This window comes from Gavia stellata, chromosome 9 (assembly GCF_030936135.1).
Source record: "Gavia stellata isolate bGavSte3 chromosome 9, bGavSte3.hap2, whole genome shotgun sequence".
NCBI classification, from domain to species: Eukaryota; Metazoa; Chordata; class Aves; order Gaviiformes; family Gaviidae; genus Gavia; species Gavia stellata.
The window spans coordinates 23,388,467-23,403,120 of NC_082602.1; the positions used below are offsets into that span (position 1 = coordinate 23,388,467).

At 35.4% G+C, this 14,654-nt stretch overlaps 1 protein-coding gene across 1 annotated transcript in view; it reads right to left on the reverse strand.

The window, feature by feature from the left end:
• Positions 1 to 469: 469 nt before the first annotated feature.
• MARCHF5 (membrane associated ring-CH-type finger 5) overlaps positions 470 to 14,654 on the reverse strand; it is a 32,575-nt gene continuing 18,390 nt past the window's right edge. Inside the window, exons 2-6 of the mRNA XM_059821155.1 lie at positions 13,556 to 13,758; positions 8,064 to 8,194; positions 4,642 to 4,825; positions 3,996 to 4,162; positions 470 to 2,782 (exon numbers count right to left, since the gene is read on the reverse strand). Of these exons, the coding sequence (XP_059677138.1) occupies positions 2,666 to 2,782; positions 3,996 to 4,162; positions 4,642 to 4,825; positions 8,064 to 8,194; positions 13,556 to 13,758 (802 nt within the window). The 3' untranslated portion in view covers positions 470 to 2,665. The remainder of the gene's footprint in view (positions 2,783 to 3,995; positions 4,163 to 4,641; positions 4,826 to 8,063; positions 8,195 to 13,555; positions 13,759 to 14,654) is intronic.

Consider the following 14,654-nt stretch of genomic DNA (forward strand, 5'->3'; position numbering starts at 1 on the left):
AGAAAGTACACTGAGAAATGCTAGATAACATTTCATATTCCTTGTTCTGAAAGTAATGGGACATAAATTAGCCATTAATGAAAAAATACTCCCTACAAGCAGTATTATCTTCCTCAGTGAAGAAGGATCAGTGTATTCCCCAAATAAATGCTGCATATCACCCAACCCAGAGCTCCCAATCCCGGTTCTGTATTACCGGAAGTTGTTCATGTTGCAACAATTCTTTTGCTTTAAATGTTTGAGAAACGCATTCCCCTACATAATTTCACTAGAGAGGAAAAAAAAAATACAAGAAATGTAAATGTAGGTTTAAAGTCTTATACTAATTCTTCCTTCATCCCCAAAGACATTTCTTTAGGCTATCAACTTAAAATTGAATATATAAATCCTTGGATATGCTTTAAAACGAAACATTTTTCATTCAGAAGTTTTGCTACAGGCTTTTGTTCAACTGACAAAATACACTAGGGAGTGTAAAAAATATTTATTCAATCTAATACAATGTAACTATAATTTTCAATACTTAAAAACAAGATTTACAACAGAGTAATGACCTTCTGCTACTCAGGTGAAATAACTTTATAATCCATACAGTATTTTTATAATTGTATTTTTACAATAGCTTTAACTTCCAGTGGAGACAATGAGCTTTTCCATGAACAAGTTTCAAAACTCACTAATTTGCATCATTCAATTCTTCATGAGACTTTAAAAAACAGTAATAAATTGGTTGGAAATATATCCAGTGAAGACCACTGAAAAGCTATTTTCTCGAAATGAGGAATTCTGTAAGAAATATGTATTGTTTCAAGACTATCTTACAGAAAGCAGCAACTTTCAGAGGTTGCTACTCTATATTTAGAGTTTTATATAAAAGTGAGCCCACTAAGACAAATATAATCAGCAGACTTACAAGATCATTGTAATTCTTCAGTTACAGCAAGAGCCTCAAAAGTATTTGATACTGATTGAATGTATAATTTTCAATACATATATAGTTTTTGAATACTAGTTGGTCATTATATACACTTTGTACAGTTCTAAAATATTACATCTCAGCTATTAAGATAAACATACTATAGAAAAGGTACCATATTTTGAATTTCTCTAACATACATTATTGCAGTCAAGTATGAAGTTCATTCTGCATTTACTTCATTTCTGGTGAAAAGTAATATTTACTTATGAATACTTCCACTAAGAGATTTTTTTTTAAACCTTTCTCCATGCATTGACATACTAATATGAAAAGGGAAAAAACCAACTTTGAGAAAAATAAATTGTTGTTAAGCAAAAACTTCAAGTACTAAACCTAGGTTAAGTCTGGTATGAATATTAAATGGCCACATTATGTTTGTCAAAATTTAACTTCACAGAACAGTTAATTTCTGTTGAAATTAAGTTTATAAAGACATCAAATAAATGAAGTGCTAATGTCTCCCTCAGCTGGCTACTTTGAACATATAGTAACAGTAAAGCTTACTGTATAAATAAACTTAGTTTATTACACATTTAAGATTTATCCTTTAGTCCTTTACAGAATGGAGCCAAGTTGTCTTAAGAGTGCCTAGCCTGCTGGTATGTACCATGCTCAGATTAGGTACCCAGCGTGTAGTGTTGCCACCTTCCAGCCAATCCTTCCACTAGAATACTTCCACCAGAGCTGGCATGCGATGAAGAGAGGCCAGTCTTGGTACAGAGCCAAGTTATGCACCCAGGTCTGGAAGTTTAGAAGGATGCCCTAATCTGTCAGTTTAAATGTAGCTTTAGTGTCCAGTGTTGCTTCCTCACACTTCTACTGCTCTTCCTACTTGTACAGATATTTACATCATCAGAAGGAACATGAGAACTAAACAACTGCTCTAACTATAAAATCAGCAACTGAAATTTACTTCCTCCCATGTAATTATTTTTCTGTGGAGGAAAAAAATGCTATCCAGCAGCAGTTACAAAACAGTAAAAGAGCCATGAGAAAATAACACTAGGCACTGCAGAAGATACCAGGACAGTAAAAATTATCAGTAATAAAAATCACCTGGAAGCCATGCTAATTTCAACACCTAGTAGTTAGGTGGCTAAAGCTGACACATGAGCTCTCTACAGAGTGATTTATCTTCTGCTTTCTCTGACCAGTCATTTGAGTATTTTACACTCCCAGTTTCATACCAGCAAAACCCAAGGAAATCGTTATTGACTGATGTCCCACAATTACTGCTCCTTGGTAATGACTCACATTTCCTTTCTAAAAAAAAATTCCCTTCATTGTGTGAAATGCTGAACTGGATGATAGCGTGCGTATGAAAACATATATAGAAAAGGCATTTGGATATAGCCTACATTAACTACACAATTTAAAACATTCTTGTTCTGTAGTAGATGCTTTTTTTTTTTCCCCTTTCAGCATATTGGCTCAAAGAAAATAATTCAGAAGCCTGTTGCCCAACAGAAATACCCAAAAATAATGAAAGCCAAGTCACATTCTTCAATTCAGTGGTTGCTGAAAGGATTTACCCTGCCACAAGGCAGTGCTTTATTATATTTAAAGAAAAAAAAAAAATAGGAGCAGCAATTTATCACAATTCTCCACTACTGTGCAATAATGATGGAACCAATACAACATGGAAACCTGTTAGGTGAGACTGTACGACATCTGGAGATCACAGCCTTATGCTCCTTCTTGCTCAGGATAATTTAAAATTTTGCGGTGAGCTTGGCGCAAATATTGCTGCTGTTTGAAGTAAACCTTAAAAGCTCCTTTTATAGCAACAAAAGCAATTCCACCCTGAAATAAAAAGATATTTTGAAAACCTGCACAGTTCAGAGTCATATCATTGCAAACGCTCCTTTTAAAAATTTCTGGTCAAAGAAGATTTATTTTCCAATCATATAGCTAAACTTTAAAAGAAAATGCTAATTAGGACAATTCCAAATGGGTATCTCAAAGTTTTCTGTCGTGATGCACTATTATACAGAGGTTAGTGTTACTTAAAGGGATTGCATACTGGATCTATAAAACTTTTTGAAAGCTTTTATTTCCTTGGAAGGCTGACAAATTCTAAAAAAAAAAAAAAAATAAATCAAAATACATCCTATTTAAAGAACAAAGTAAAATGCAGATATCTATCTGCTTTCCTCCTTTCTCTGAATATATACTATACATGGCACAAGGAATAATTCTAATTACCATTCTGTAATCAGACTCTGAAAAAGGCCACTTGCCAAAAGCAAGTATGGAGTGAGATAAAATCTGGTTTTGTAAAACAAACATTTTTTTTTCAGAAAGTTTTACAATATGTTTATCTCAAGTCTTCAAAATAAGAGACACTAAGAAGCCTTTAGTCCGTAATGAACAGTTGTAATGTCACTGTTTCTTCCATATGGAAGAGAGGGGTGCATAAACATGTTTGAACTGAAAACAGGGGCTGAGGAGACAGTCAGATGACCAGGGATACCACCTTACCAAACTCAGTGTGCTTCCCCTTGAAAGCCAGAGAGGTTATTCATAAAGGAAGAGATCATCTCCTCTCTTTGTCCTCCCCTCTCCATTCAACTTATGGAGAGTTTATTTTTCTCTCCTTATTTTAATAAGTAACAAAGGGATTCTCTCAAAGAATTAGTAAACAGAAGCTAATATGAAAAGGTTGACCCCAGTCTTGGGGTCTTGCCAGGATTGTTCTTAGAAGGTGCTGGTTCCTCATCTTCATTACCACCCTTAATTACTGCTAAGGTCTGCCTAGTACAGTACCAGATACAAGTTTCAGCCTTGTCTTGAATTGAGATTAGTTTCAGTCATAAGGACAAAGTCTCTCACACATGTGATGCCTGTCCACTGCCAAGATAGGCAACCTTAAAAAACAACCCTTCCCTTAATCAAATGCCACTCTGAAGTTCTATATCAATTTATGTTCCTTTACTCTGCCTCCCTCCTCCCACAACACAACACTTCATATTCCCATATTATAATCGTTTATGAAACAAACAATACTGAATCTTACCAAGATTGTCCGTTGTAAATTTGAGTTAACACTGCTGAACATCAGCTTGCCGACTATTGTGGCAATAGTAGGGAAAACTAGAGCTCCACACAGAATACGTGTAGCAGAGACATGATCTGCCAAAGGGTTGGCCTCTGCTGGAATACGAGGAACAGGACATCCAATGCCTAAAGGGATGAGAGTGGGGGAAGAAAAGGTTACAGAGCTACTACCTCAAACAGAACACAGAAAGCACGTTAGTGTCCACCCCCCACTCCATTATACATCTATAGGCCAATTACTTTGAGAACTATCCCTCTTCTCAGTGAATATTCTGTTTCCATTAAATGACTGTATTCATTTTTACTTTCAAATAAGACCCATGATTTTCAGTAGCTTGTTTTGTTACTAAGGCCTCAACTGAAACCACTCCTGCTCCTCTTGCCCCACCTTTCTCACTAGGTACTATACAAACACAATCTAAATAGACTAAATATAAGTAAAGGTGATTAACACCTTCCCTCTAAGAATGGCGAAAACTACTTGCCTATCCCCATCTCCTAAAGGCATAAATTCAAGCTTGATATTTCCTTTTAAATTTCCTATCCCCATCTCCTAAAGGCATAAATTCAAGCTTGATATTTCCTTTTAAATTTAATCACATTACCTGGAAATATGCTGTTCAAAATTTGTAGCTTATTAGAGTATTTGCGCCACAGTCTGAGCACATAGTCCTCCCAGCGAATCATCTTGCCCAATATTAGCATGACTGGGATAGTGGGAAGTCCAATCAAAAGAAATAAAGGATCAGCTCTCTCCATGACATCAAGACCTTCTTTGTGACCCACAACCTGGTAAATACGTATATAGTTGACAAACAAAGGCCACAACTGAATGAAGAATATAACTTTTTAAAACTCTAGTTTGTTTGGGGCTGCCCACAGATTTTAACTTAAAGAAAAAAAGACTACTGTTTTACCTAACGTACTCAGTTTTCCCTTTGCATCCTTGGTTGCTTATCAAGTGTAATGCAGGCGAGCTACCAGCCAGTTTGCAAGTCACTAATAATGCAGAGAGCTATAACACAACTCCTTACCATCTCAAGAAACATTTCATATGCTTGTGTAAAAGCCTAAACATCTGAAACATCAAAATAGCATGCTTTCCAAAATGCATAGAAGAATTTACAATTTTAGAATTATTAACTCTACACTCAGAAATTTATTACATACTACTCTTTAAAGGATAAATTGATAGCAAGTATCTCAGAATGTTTTAATCAAAAATTTCTATTATTTAGGAATAGCTTATGCAACAGAGATCACAGTAATAAAAAGTATTGCTTCTCTAGACAATGCAGGAAGAGGTACATTATTTTCAACTGTAGTGGAAATAGCAGCATATCTTCACTTGTACCTTAATTTTAAACGTGGTTAGTCCTATGATTTTAAAGGACAGTCATTACTGATGTGTCTAAACCTTTCTACTGGCACATAAAAAAAATAAGACTTTGCAGTTTATAAAATGTATGTATTAAAATTGTAACAGAACAGTGCCTTATGTTTTCCTAAAAAGTACATACTTTTTATTTAAAATAAGTAACTCTAATAAGGCTGGGGACAAAAAAGAAATTAAAGTGGTAGATAACCTCTAGACTTGTCTCAATTTAAGAATTACTAAATGCTTGAAGTGCTTCTAGAAAGAACAGGCTCTTTCATGACTTTTTCCATAAGAATCCAGGAAGACTAAAAACACTAAAATAATAATTATTACATTTGTCAGGCACTGAATTTCCTGATGTGTTTTCATTCACTTCTTGTTTTCCCCACAAATGCAAAAAGCTATCAAGTCTTCAGATGCGCAAAACTTAAAATTAGGTGGTAAGAACATGCAACAATAGCAAAATTTTTTAAAAACCACCAACAAAAAACAGTACTTCTGGAATAGGTAGGACACAGAGAAGAAGCTAGGGTAACATATCATAGTACCCTCAAACTGTGCTTTTTAGCCTTGCTTTGAAAGCCATTCCATTTTATTCTTCTAGGAATTATGTTATATACCACAGCCTCTAAAAATAGGTGTAATCAATATTGTTGCCGCCAAAAGATTATTCCTGCAAAAAATATTCAGCATTTGTCTTCCAGCTTCTTCACTATCTTCCACCGAAATTGTGATGTCTGATGCTGTCCTTTTTCTCCTTATAGTCGCTGTCCATCACGAAAAGCCTCAGTATCTAGTCTCTTCTGCTTTAGATTACTATTTCTCTCTCTTTTCAGTAACCCCATATGATTTGTTACTGACTTAGCTACCACTGGAGTCACAATGTCAATTCTGTATTTGTTTTTCTCCACCTGAAGCTTAACTTTTAAAAATAGCTTTTGTGCGTCTCTCTGGTCTTTCACAACTGAAGGAAAGGAGTCTGAAATGCAGCAGGAAACAAGTTGTATTAAGCCTAGCAAATTTGGGGTGGCAAAAGGTGTGGAACAGTTTCCCTCCACTCTCAGTTTAATCTCCTCCATTATAAGCAAAAATAAATTATTCTTTTACCCAGCATGCCAACCATATGATCAAAAAACATTAAATCAGAGAAAAATAGCTAATTCTTCATACCTGGGATTTGATCAGCTGTCTAAACTAATGTTTAGACAGATCCTCATTTCAAAAGCAGAACAACTACAGAAAGGATCATTTATCTTTCCATTTGGTTATATAGTTCTAGAGAAGCTAAAAAGGTCTTATAAGTTCCTACAGAAAAAGGCTCAGTGCAGCAGTGAGCAAGGAGATAAGGACTGGTACATTTCACAAAGTCTAGTTGTAGCATTACAGGTGGTTTCGGTGTTCCTGTAAGGGCCACAACAAGAACAAAATATCAGATGAGGAAATTCTTAAGTGTATCATTCTGTAATATAGAGACTCAACACCTCCTCCATTCCAGTGGATGAAAGTCATTATACATCACTTATGCAACTACTTGACTCTGGCCACACTGGTACCAGGGAGACCGCATCAACTCATTTGGGCTCCACTTCAAGTGGTTGTCATATACATTTCTGCTATGAGATCACATACAAACAGAACCAAAATAGCACACAATCTTGAGATGGAGTGACTTGTAGAACTGCAGGGCAGTACCACACAATTCAAGAAAAAAGTATCGCCATATGACTTACATGGATAAGGACTAGGTTGTATATTTAAAATTAGAACTGTGTAGAGGGATACTTATTAGCATACAGATTTGTTAATTCTATCTACAACTGAGTTAGCATCAGAAACACTTTTATGCTTTCAGGCAAAACACAGGTTATGGGCTTGATATAGTAATCATCAACTAAAATTGTACAGCTAGAAGGACCTTTGTTACCATCTATGAAAACTCTTGTCTTATAGTTGAAATAGGACAGCTGTGAACAAGTCTTTCCATAGTTAATAGTCTACCACCTGTCAACTTTGTTTTTATATTTAAATAGCAAGTTCACAAGAACAGAAGTAGGAAAAATAAGTATTTTTGTCCCTTTCAACTAACTATACAGTCTGGAGTAATTAAAAGAACATCCTATTAATTTGCAGTGTTTTGCATTTGTTGTTCATGAATGAATTGCACCATTCAGAGCATGCATTTTCCTTTATACAATAAAAAAAGTGGTAGGACTTAGAAATTCACCACTTCTCAATCCTTTGAATGTTACCAGCAAAATTTTTCTACAGGTAAAAGAAGAGATTAGTCTCATGTCTTCTCTGCAGAATTAGATTACCCATTGTTAGGAGTTAGGTGGCAATGGCACCTTTTCTATAAGAATAGAAGTGAGGTCACCAGCCTGCCATACAAAGGGCAGCCAGCTGCAGTAGTAGTGAATTTTGTTAGTTGCAGACTGAACCACATTTGAACAGGCATACTTAGCTTTATACAGTATGACCAGTTAAAAGTGAAAAGCTTTCTATCCATTCATCTTGAATTCACTTGTTAACTACACTGAAAGTGCTGAAAGCAGTTAAAGCATGTTTTAATCAGAGGAAAGGAGTCTTAATTGACTTTTTCTTTAGAAGACCTGCTTTCAAAGCTGGTAAGAAGAGGCAATACATGTGTACCTGCATCACTGTCACAGCTCCATAAGTAACAGCTGTCCAGTATATAGAGCCCACCATTATTCCAGCTGCAGCAAATGGACATGCCTTTGAGATCAGTCGATCTGCAAGATCCAAAACGTAAACAACTGGACCTATGATAAAGGAGAAGTAAGGTTTCAAGATATATATGTATAAGCATACTGAAGAAAGCTCTCAGCATCTATCACTGATAAGAAAGAATGAACTTGGCAAAATACAAGTCTGACATCCCACACATGCTGTTTAAATGAGAACATATAATTAAAAAGCTACTAAGCTAAACCTGTAACTTATTTCTACTTACCATTTAATTCACAGCAACATCTTTCTAAGAGATTAATACACTGACTAATTTATCCACTGAAGTTGACTAGCTTCCTTCGTCTGTGTTCAATCAGAATTGTGCTGTTGTAGAAACCATTTTAGGCTTAGTGGCTTTTTTGTTAAGATATTTTAGTTTTCAAAAGGAAGAAAAACTAATTAGTTGTAATGTATTTCATGTGCTTACCTTTGACAGCTTCACCTGAGAATTCTGTCACTAAACTATCCTGCTCTACAGTAAAAAGTAGCACAGTCAATATGAAAGATTCCTTTCGCTGAAAGAGGCTGCATTCAATATTTTTAAAGGGCCACCTCTCAAATGCTGGAGGAAAAAACCCTCCTATTGAGGTTACTTAGTGCCTTTGACAACAATGCATGAATACAATACAGTTCTGTCTATGGACAGCTGTGCTTTCTAGACTTACACAGAGCAAGGCATTACCCCAACCAACTCCGGTGAGGTAAACAAGGGCATGCTTGCATCTTTTCTTTGAGAGACTGCAAGAGCACCAGCAAAGCAAAAGCCAGAATTGAAGTCTGAAATGTATGTACAGAAGTGAAAAATGTCATCACCATTATCAGATTCCACATTACTTTCATATTTGTCAACTAATTGTACATAAAAACTGTCCTCCTCAAGCTCATATGCATAAATAGTTCTTCTTAGCTCCCTCCTACTTTTTCCTACCAAAATCAGTGAAAACATTAGTTATTCTCAAAACCAGCCTACAGACATTCTTCAAGTAACTAATCCTTCACGTCTCTCATCACGGTTTACTCACTCCAGCCTATAATTCTTGTACTACTTTTTAATCTTTTATCTGTTTGGTTTTTTTTTTTTTTTTTTGGCAGGGGCAGGGTAGGGAAGGAGTGATCTCTTGAGCAATGGTGTTAAATGACTTACTGAAGTCCTGATATACTAGACATACAGGACTTCCACTCGATGAATTCCAATTGCCAGGCTAGTTAGGCAATTGCCAGGCTGTTTTGTACACGTGTCCCGAGTCATATGCCACCTTCCTCCTGACCTCCAATTAATCGAAACCTGTTTTGAGCTTGCACAGAATTGAAAAGGTTAGGTGCCAAGGATTTTTTTTCTTTTTTACCTTTCTAAAGGTAAAGGTATTGTATTTGGCATTCTCCAAATATACAAAAATCACTTGCAGTTGAATTCTTAGCTTGAATACTCCTAGTACCTAACAATTTTATATTCTTAGTTTTTTAGGGTGGTGATTACTTAGCACTCTGTTCCCAAAGAGATTGTGTCTGAACTATCATATTTACACCAAATGAATTAAAAGCTGTGCATTTAAACATACAATCAAGATTTGAAATTCACTTCAAAAGAAGTTTGCAGAAAATGTATTTCCATCAGCCACACTGAAAAAATTGTGACTCCTGGTTCATGACTTAAATGGTTCCTCTCTTTCAAGAGAACAGCTCTCATGTGAATGCCTTCAAAACAACCAGTTTTACTCGGCTCCAGTCAGCCAGTGAAAACAAGCAACAGGAACACCTAATTGAATTTGTTCATTGTCATGTTTTGTCAGCACTGGTATTCTTGTAAAGCACTCCCAAATACATCTGTTTTATGGTGGGTTTTTTCCCTTTTTTTTTTTTAAAGAACAGGGTAGGATTTTATATACTGTTTGCACAACAGTAGCATCCAGAGACCTTGTAGAAGGATTGCAACTTTTTTTTTTTTTCATACACAGGTGTGTGTGCAAATACCACACTGAAGAGCTGCAATTTAAACACATTTAGCTTATATGCAGTCTTGACAGAAGTCATTGTAAATATTGCCAAGTTACGTATCAGACTAGTGGGCAGTCCTAAGCAACTTGGGCAGAATATTGCTTAACATACTCTCTACTCCAGCTCTGCTGGAGCCTCAAGTTCTTAACCCACTCCTCATGTACTTCAAACTGGTTACCTGTGCGTGCATCTTCTAGTACAGCATGCATTCTTTGTTTCAGCAATAAGCTCTAGTTTTAAGGGCAGGAAGCATCTTACTATGTGGCTTGTAAGACAGTAAACACCTCACCAGCACCCTGCTTCAAATACACCAACCAATGTAAATTAGTCCCTAAGTAGCTGACAAAGTGTAACTATAATTTATTCTCGAGTTGAGCATCCTATTATTGATTAGGTACCAAAATTAAAGGGTTTCTGAAGAAGGAACACTCTATGCAAAATACAAAGAACTGGAACAAGCAGTTCAACTGTATAATAGTTATATTTAACTTTCCAGGACAGACTTAAGAATGTGCTGGGATGTCTATCAATGTGCTGAAAGTAGCAACAAGGTCATAACCGCAAGTACTAAATGCACAGTAATTTACACATCTTGACTGTTTCCCACAGTCACTGAAAAAGTTGTTTAGTTGTACCATTTTGAAAACTTAGATTTGTTTGAAGAAGGTGAAGACAAGAGACTCAAAAACCCCATCATATTTGGTGAGTCCTAAATGGCAACAAAGCACTGAAGCTTGCCTTAGACATCTTGGCAAAGTGATACAGCAACAGCAGAAGTCTAACACTAAAATTACTAACAAATGGCACCTACTGATACTAATCATTAAAAGCAGCAAGCTACAGAATTAGGTATAGAATCTTGAGAAAAGACTAGAAAAACATTGTTCCAACATTTTTTTTTAATTAGCCCTTTAGGAAGGAAGTAGTGAGAAAGGAGGACAACTGTAACTGTTTCTTTTAAGATGGTATTAAGGAAAGCGCAGGAAATTAAATATCACCGACATATAAATTAAAGAAGGAAATATAAAACACTCATCATTTTGTAAAAACTATCATGCTTTAATAGAGCTTTGTCTGCCAAACTCTGTTTTCTATCTATTAAACTGAAATAATTATCTAAAAGATACTTTGATTACTTTCAAAGTGACAATAATAATTTAATAAAAAAATTTCTCAGAAGAAAGGAAAACAGCTAGTACAGCTAGTAAGAACATAGTTACTACCGATCTCTAAAACTCATATACACTGTCAAATTTGAAACGGAATTATAATTTTAAGATATGTCACTAGGAAGATTGTTTTGAATTGGTAAATACATAAAAAACACCCGCTGTTGCTTATAAAGATATTCGTGGATGTCTTCCTCAAGTTGATATTACTTCAGAACTATAATCATAAATAAAAGAAGTTGTGTTAGGGAGTGCCCTTTCACAGAAGCTCATTTTCAGATAAAAGTTTCCAGCAGTACATTAGAAAAGTCTTAATTTAAGTAAGTTTCTGAACTCTAATACCTCAGGGAAACTTTAAAATTACTTGAGCAGGGAAGAAGTAACAAATAGTTTCTTGAATGGTATGACTAGTAATGTCTTCAAAAAGATAACCTGCTGCAACAGAGACAGGGCTACTGGCAAGACTGTCTAAAAACATCTTACTGTCCTAACTCTGCCTGAAGTGACCGTGACTGACTTATAGTTGAGTTGTGATGTAACGGGTTTGGTTTACTAGAAAGCGCTACAAAAGGGCAAGACTGTCTCACTTGTTTAAGGCACTTCAAGCTAGTGATTGATGTTTGATGGACCCAAATTCATTTCTCTGCTCTACTATCGATGCCTTGTGTACTCTTAGAAAAGTCTGAATTTTTATGCCCTTCTCATCTTTAAAAATGGAAGAAGACGGTATTGTGAGGGAAAATACATCAGAAGATTCTTGCATGCCTGCATGCAACAGCTGTGCAATCTTGTGCAAGAATTTTAGGCTGGCTTCAGAAGCTAGGAATGTTAGCATTTAGGAATCTTAGCTTTCAAATAAAGTATGACACAAATTGCAAGAGCAAATGAAAATGCCTGTTGCTGTTTATGCGCATGTATCCTCTCCAAACTATAGTTGCTTCCCCTTTTTCCCATTGCCAAGATAAAATGCAAACGCAGTTCACATTACAATTTCATCATTCAAGATACAAGTAAGAATTTTTAAACAGCTTCAAGTTTTGTGGTATGTTGTAAGTGTCCAGATTTCTCTGGACCATTTTTTCCCCAAAGCCGATGCTAAATGTTATCATTTGATGCCTTCCTTATGATGGAGATTAAGATTCCTCTCTACCTTATCCTTACAGTAAAGCTGAATTGTCTTTGATATATGAATAACTTGGTAGTAAGTTTCATGCTGGTTTACGTTTTCTTGAATATCAACAATACACTAGTCCATATTTTCCTTTCCCATTACTCAGTGCTCTATCATGGAAATAATGTCATCACCCATATAAAATTCCCTCCACACTTTGTCAGCCCTTATACTAACAGAAAAGAAGTCCTGTCCCAAAAAACTGACAGTGCAAGTTATTTTCAGCTGTTTCATCACAGAAATAAGATACTTAATAAAAAAACTTTAAAAGCTTCTAAATGCTATATCAGCATTTCTTTAACAAGCAGTTTTACTTTTAAACAAAATTTAAGTTTCCATGGCAACATTTAATTTTCTTGCCCTACTTAATATACTCCATAGAACATATGGCCAAATGAGGGCTGGAATAACAGCAATCACTGCTAATTTAAATATATGCAACATATTGTGCAGTGTCCTACTCAGCTACTCAAGTAAGTAGACTCTGGAAGACCATTTCCAACTTTTTTCTTTCACCTTGACAAACAGAGCTAGAGCTAGAGCAGTGCCCAGCAACCACAGATATTCTGCCTCTTGAATATAAGGCAATATTGACTCAGCAATACCTCCCAAAGTAAAATATGTTTTTCAGGTAACACAACAGGTTGCTCAGCAAGGTTCTCTGAATTTCCTTTGATAACAGTTTCTGTGCAAGCTGAGGAAAAAGAAAGGGATGTGCTTATGTGCTAATACGTGGCGACTGCTGAATGAAGTCACCCTCTACTCAACAAGAAAAAAAAAAATCCCATTAACCATGAATTAATTATAGGTCAGTCAGTTATAAGACTTATCAATATACTTAAGTGGAACACATGCAAAATTTACAGAAGGTATTTAACTAAGCCACCAAATACGATGCGAGCAGAATATAAAGTTATTTCTTTCTGTCTGGAAAAGGGAATAGAGAAGTTTTCAACAGAACTGATGCTCCGAGAACCAAAAAGGAAAAAAAAAGCAGGAACAATATAAAGAAACAACCCATCATATTATATTTAAAATTTAAATGATGCATATCTTACCTAGCTTTGGAAATACTATTAAATATTCTGCATTGCACTGAGGACAAGCAACTCTAGCAGTACTGTTTCCTCTTTGCTTTTCATCCACCCAGCGCTGTAGACAAGTCTGATGAACCCATTTCGTAGAGCCCCTGCACCTGCAAGGTCTCACCCACTCTGCTGTCCGATCATCCTCATCGGTAGCAAAACAAACCCAGCAGCTTCTGTAATTACAGGAAGGAAAAAAAAAAGATATTTTTTGCTACTTTTACATGCTTAAAATATACTTTCACTTGTGAAAGCATGCAGTTTTAGGAAACATGCACCTAGAGGAGATGATGCTTGTTGCTTCATTCTTAATCACCAAAAATGTAAGTATTTTGTATCACAGTCTTGTTCTGGTATTAACATAATATTACAGACAGCTAAACAACTGCTTTTAATACATTTTGATTTATTAATTTAACTTTCAGATAATTTATGAATTAAAAAGCATTGAGACTGTAGTTCAACCTCTGAATAATTCAACATATGAAAAGGCCATATATTTTTAAATGTATTATCTCCTACAGCAGACATTTTGGTAAGTTTTTAAAATTAAAAGTGTAAGATCAATACAGTAGTCTGTTACTTGGGAAACTAACTCCAATCCACTTAAATGACAAAACACAAATGATGCAATGTAGCACAAACCAAACTGTAAATAATAAACCAACTGTAAATAATTATATTCAATTAATTCCCTCTCTTTGAGAAGAGAAAGTACTTCATTCATGTAATTGATATTATACAAAATTGATTTAAGTTACAAAGTACTTCAAGAATACTATTGTACCACTAGAGGAAGAAATTTCTGCACTGAAGAATTATCTGGGTGTATAAATTTTAAACATACTAATTCTATAAGGAGAAAACACAAGACTGACAGGCTATGTGACCTGAGCTGAAGAGATTACACATCCTGGTAATTCCCAGATATCTGATCTGATGATTAGGCCAGACCCTTGGATACCTTACAACTTGCAAGAGAAAGTAAAATATGGATCTAAACTAGGAAAATATAAGATATGTTGACCCAATAATTTAGTTTTAACTGTGAAATAATTTGCTAATTCCCATA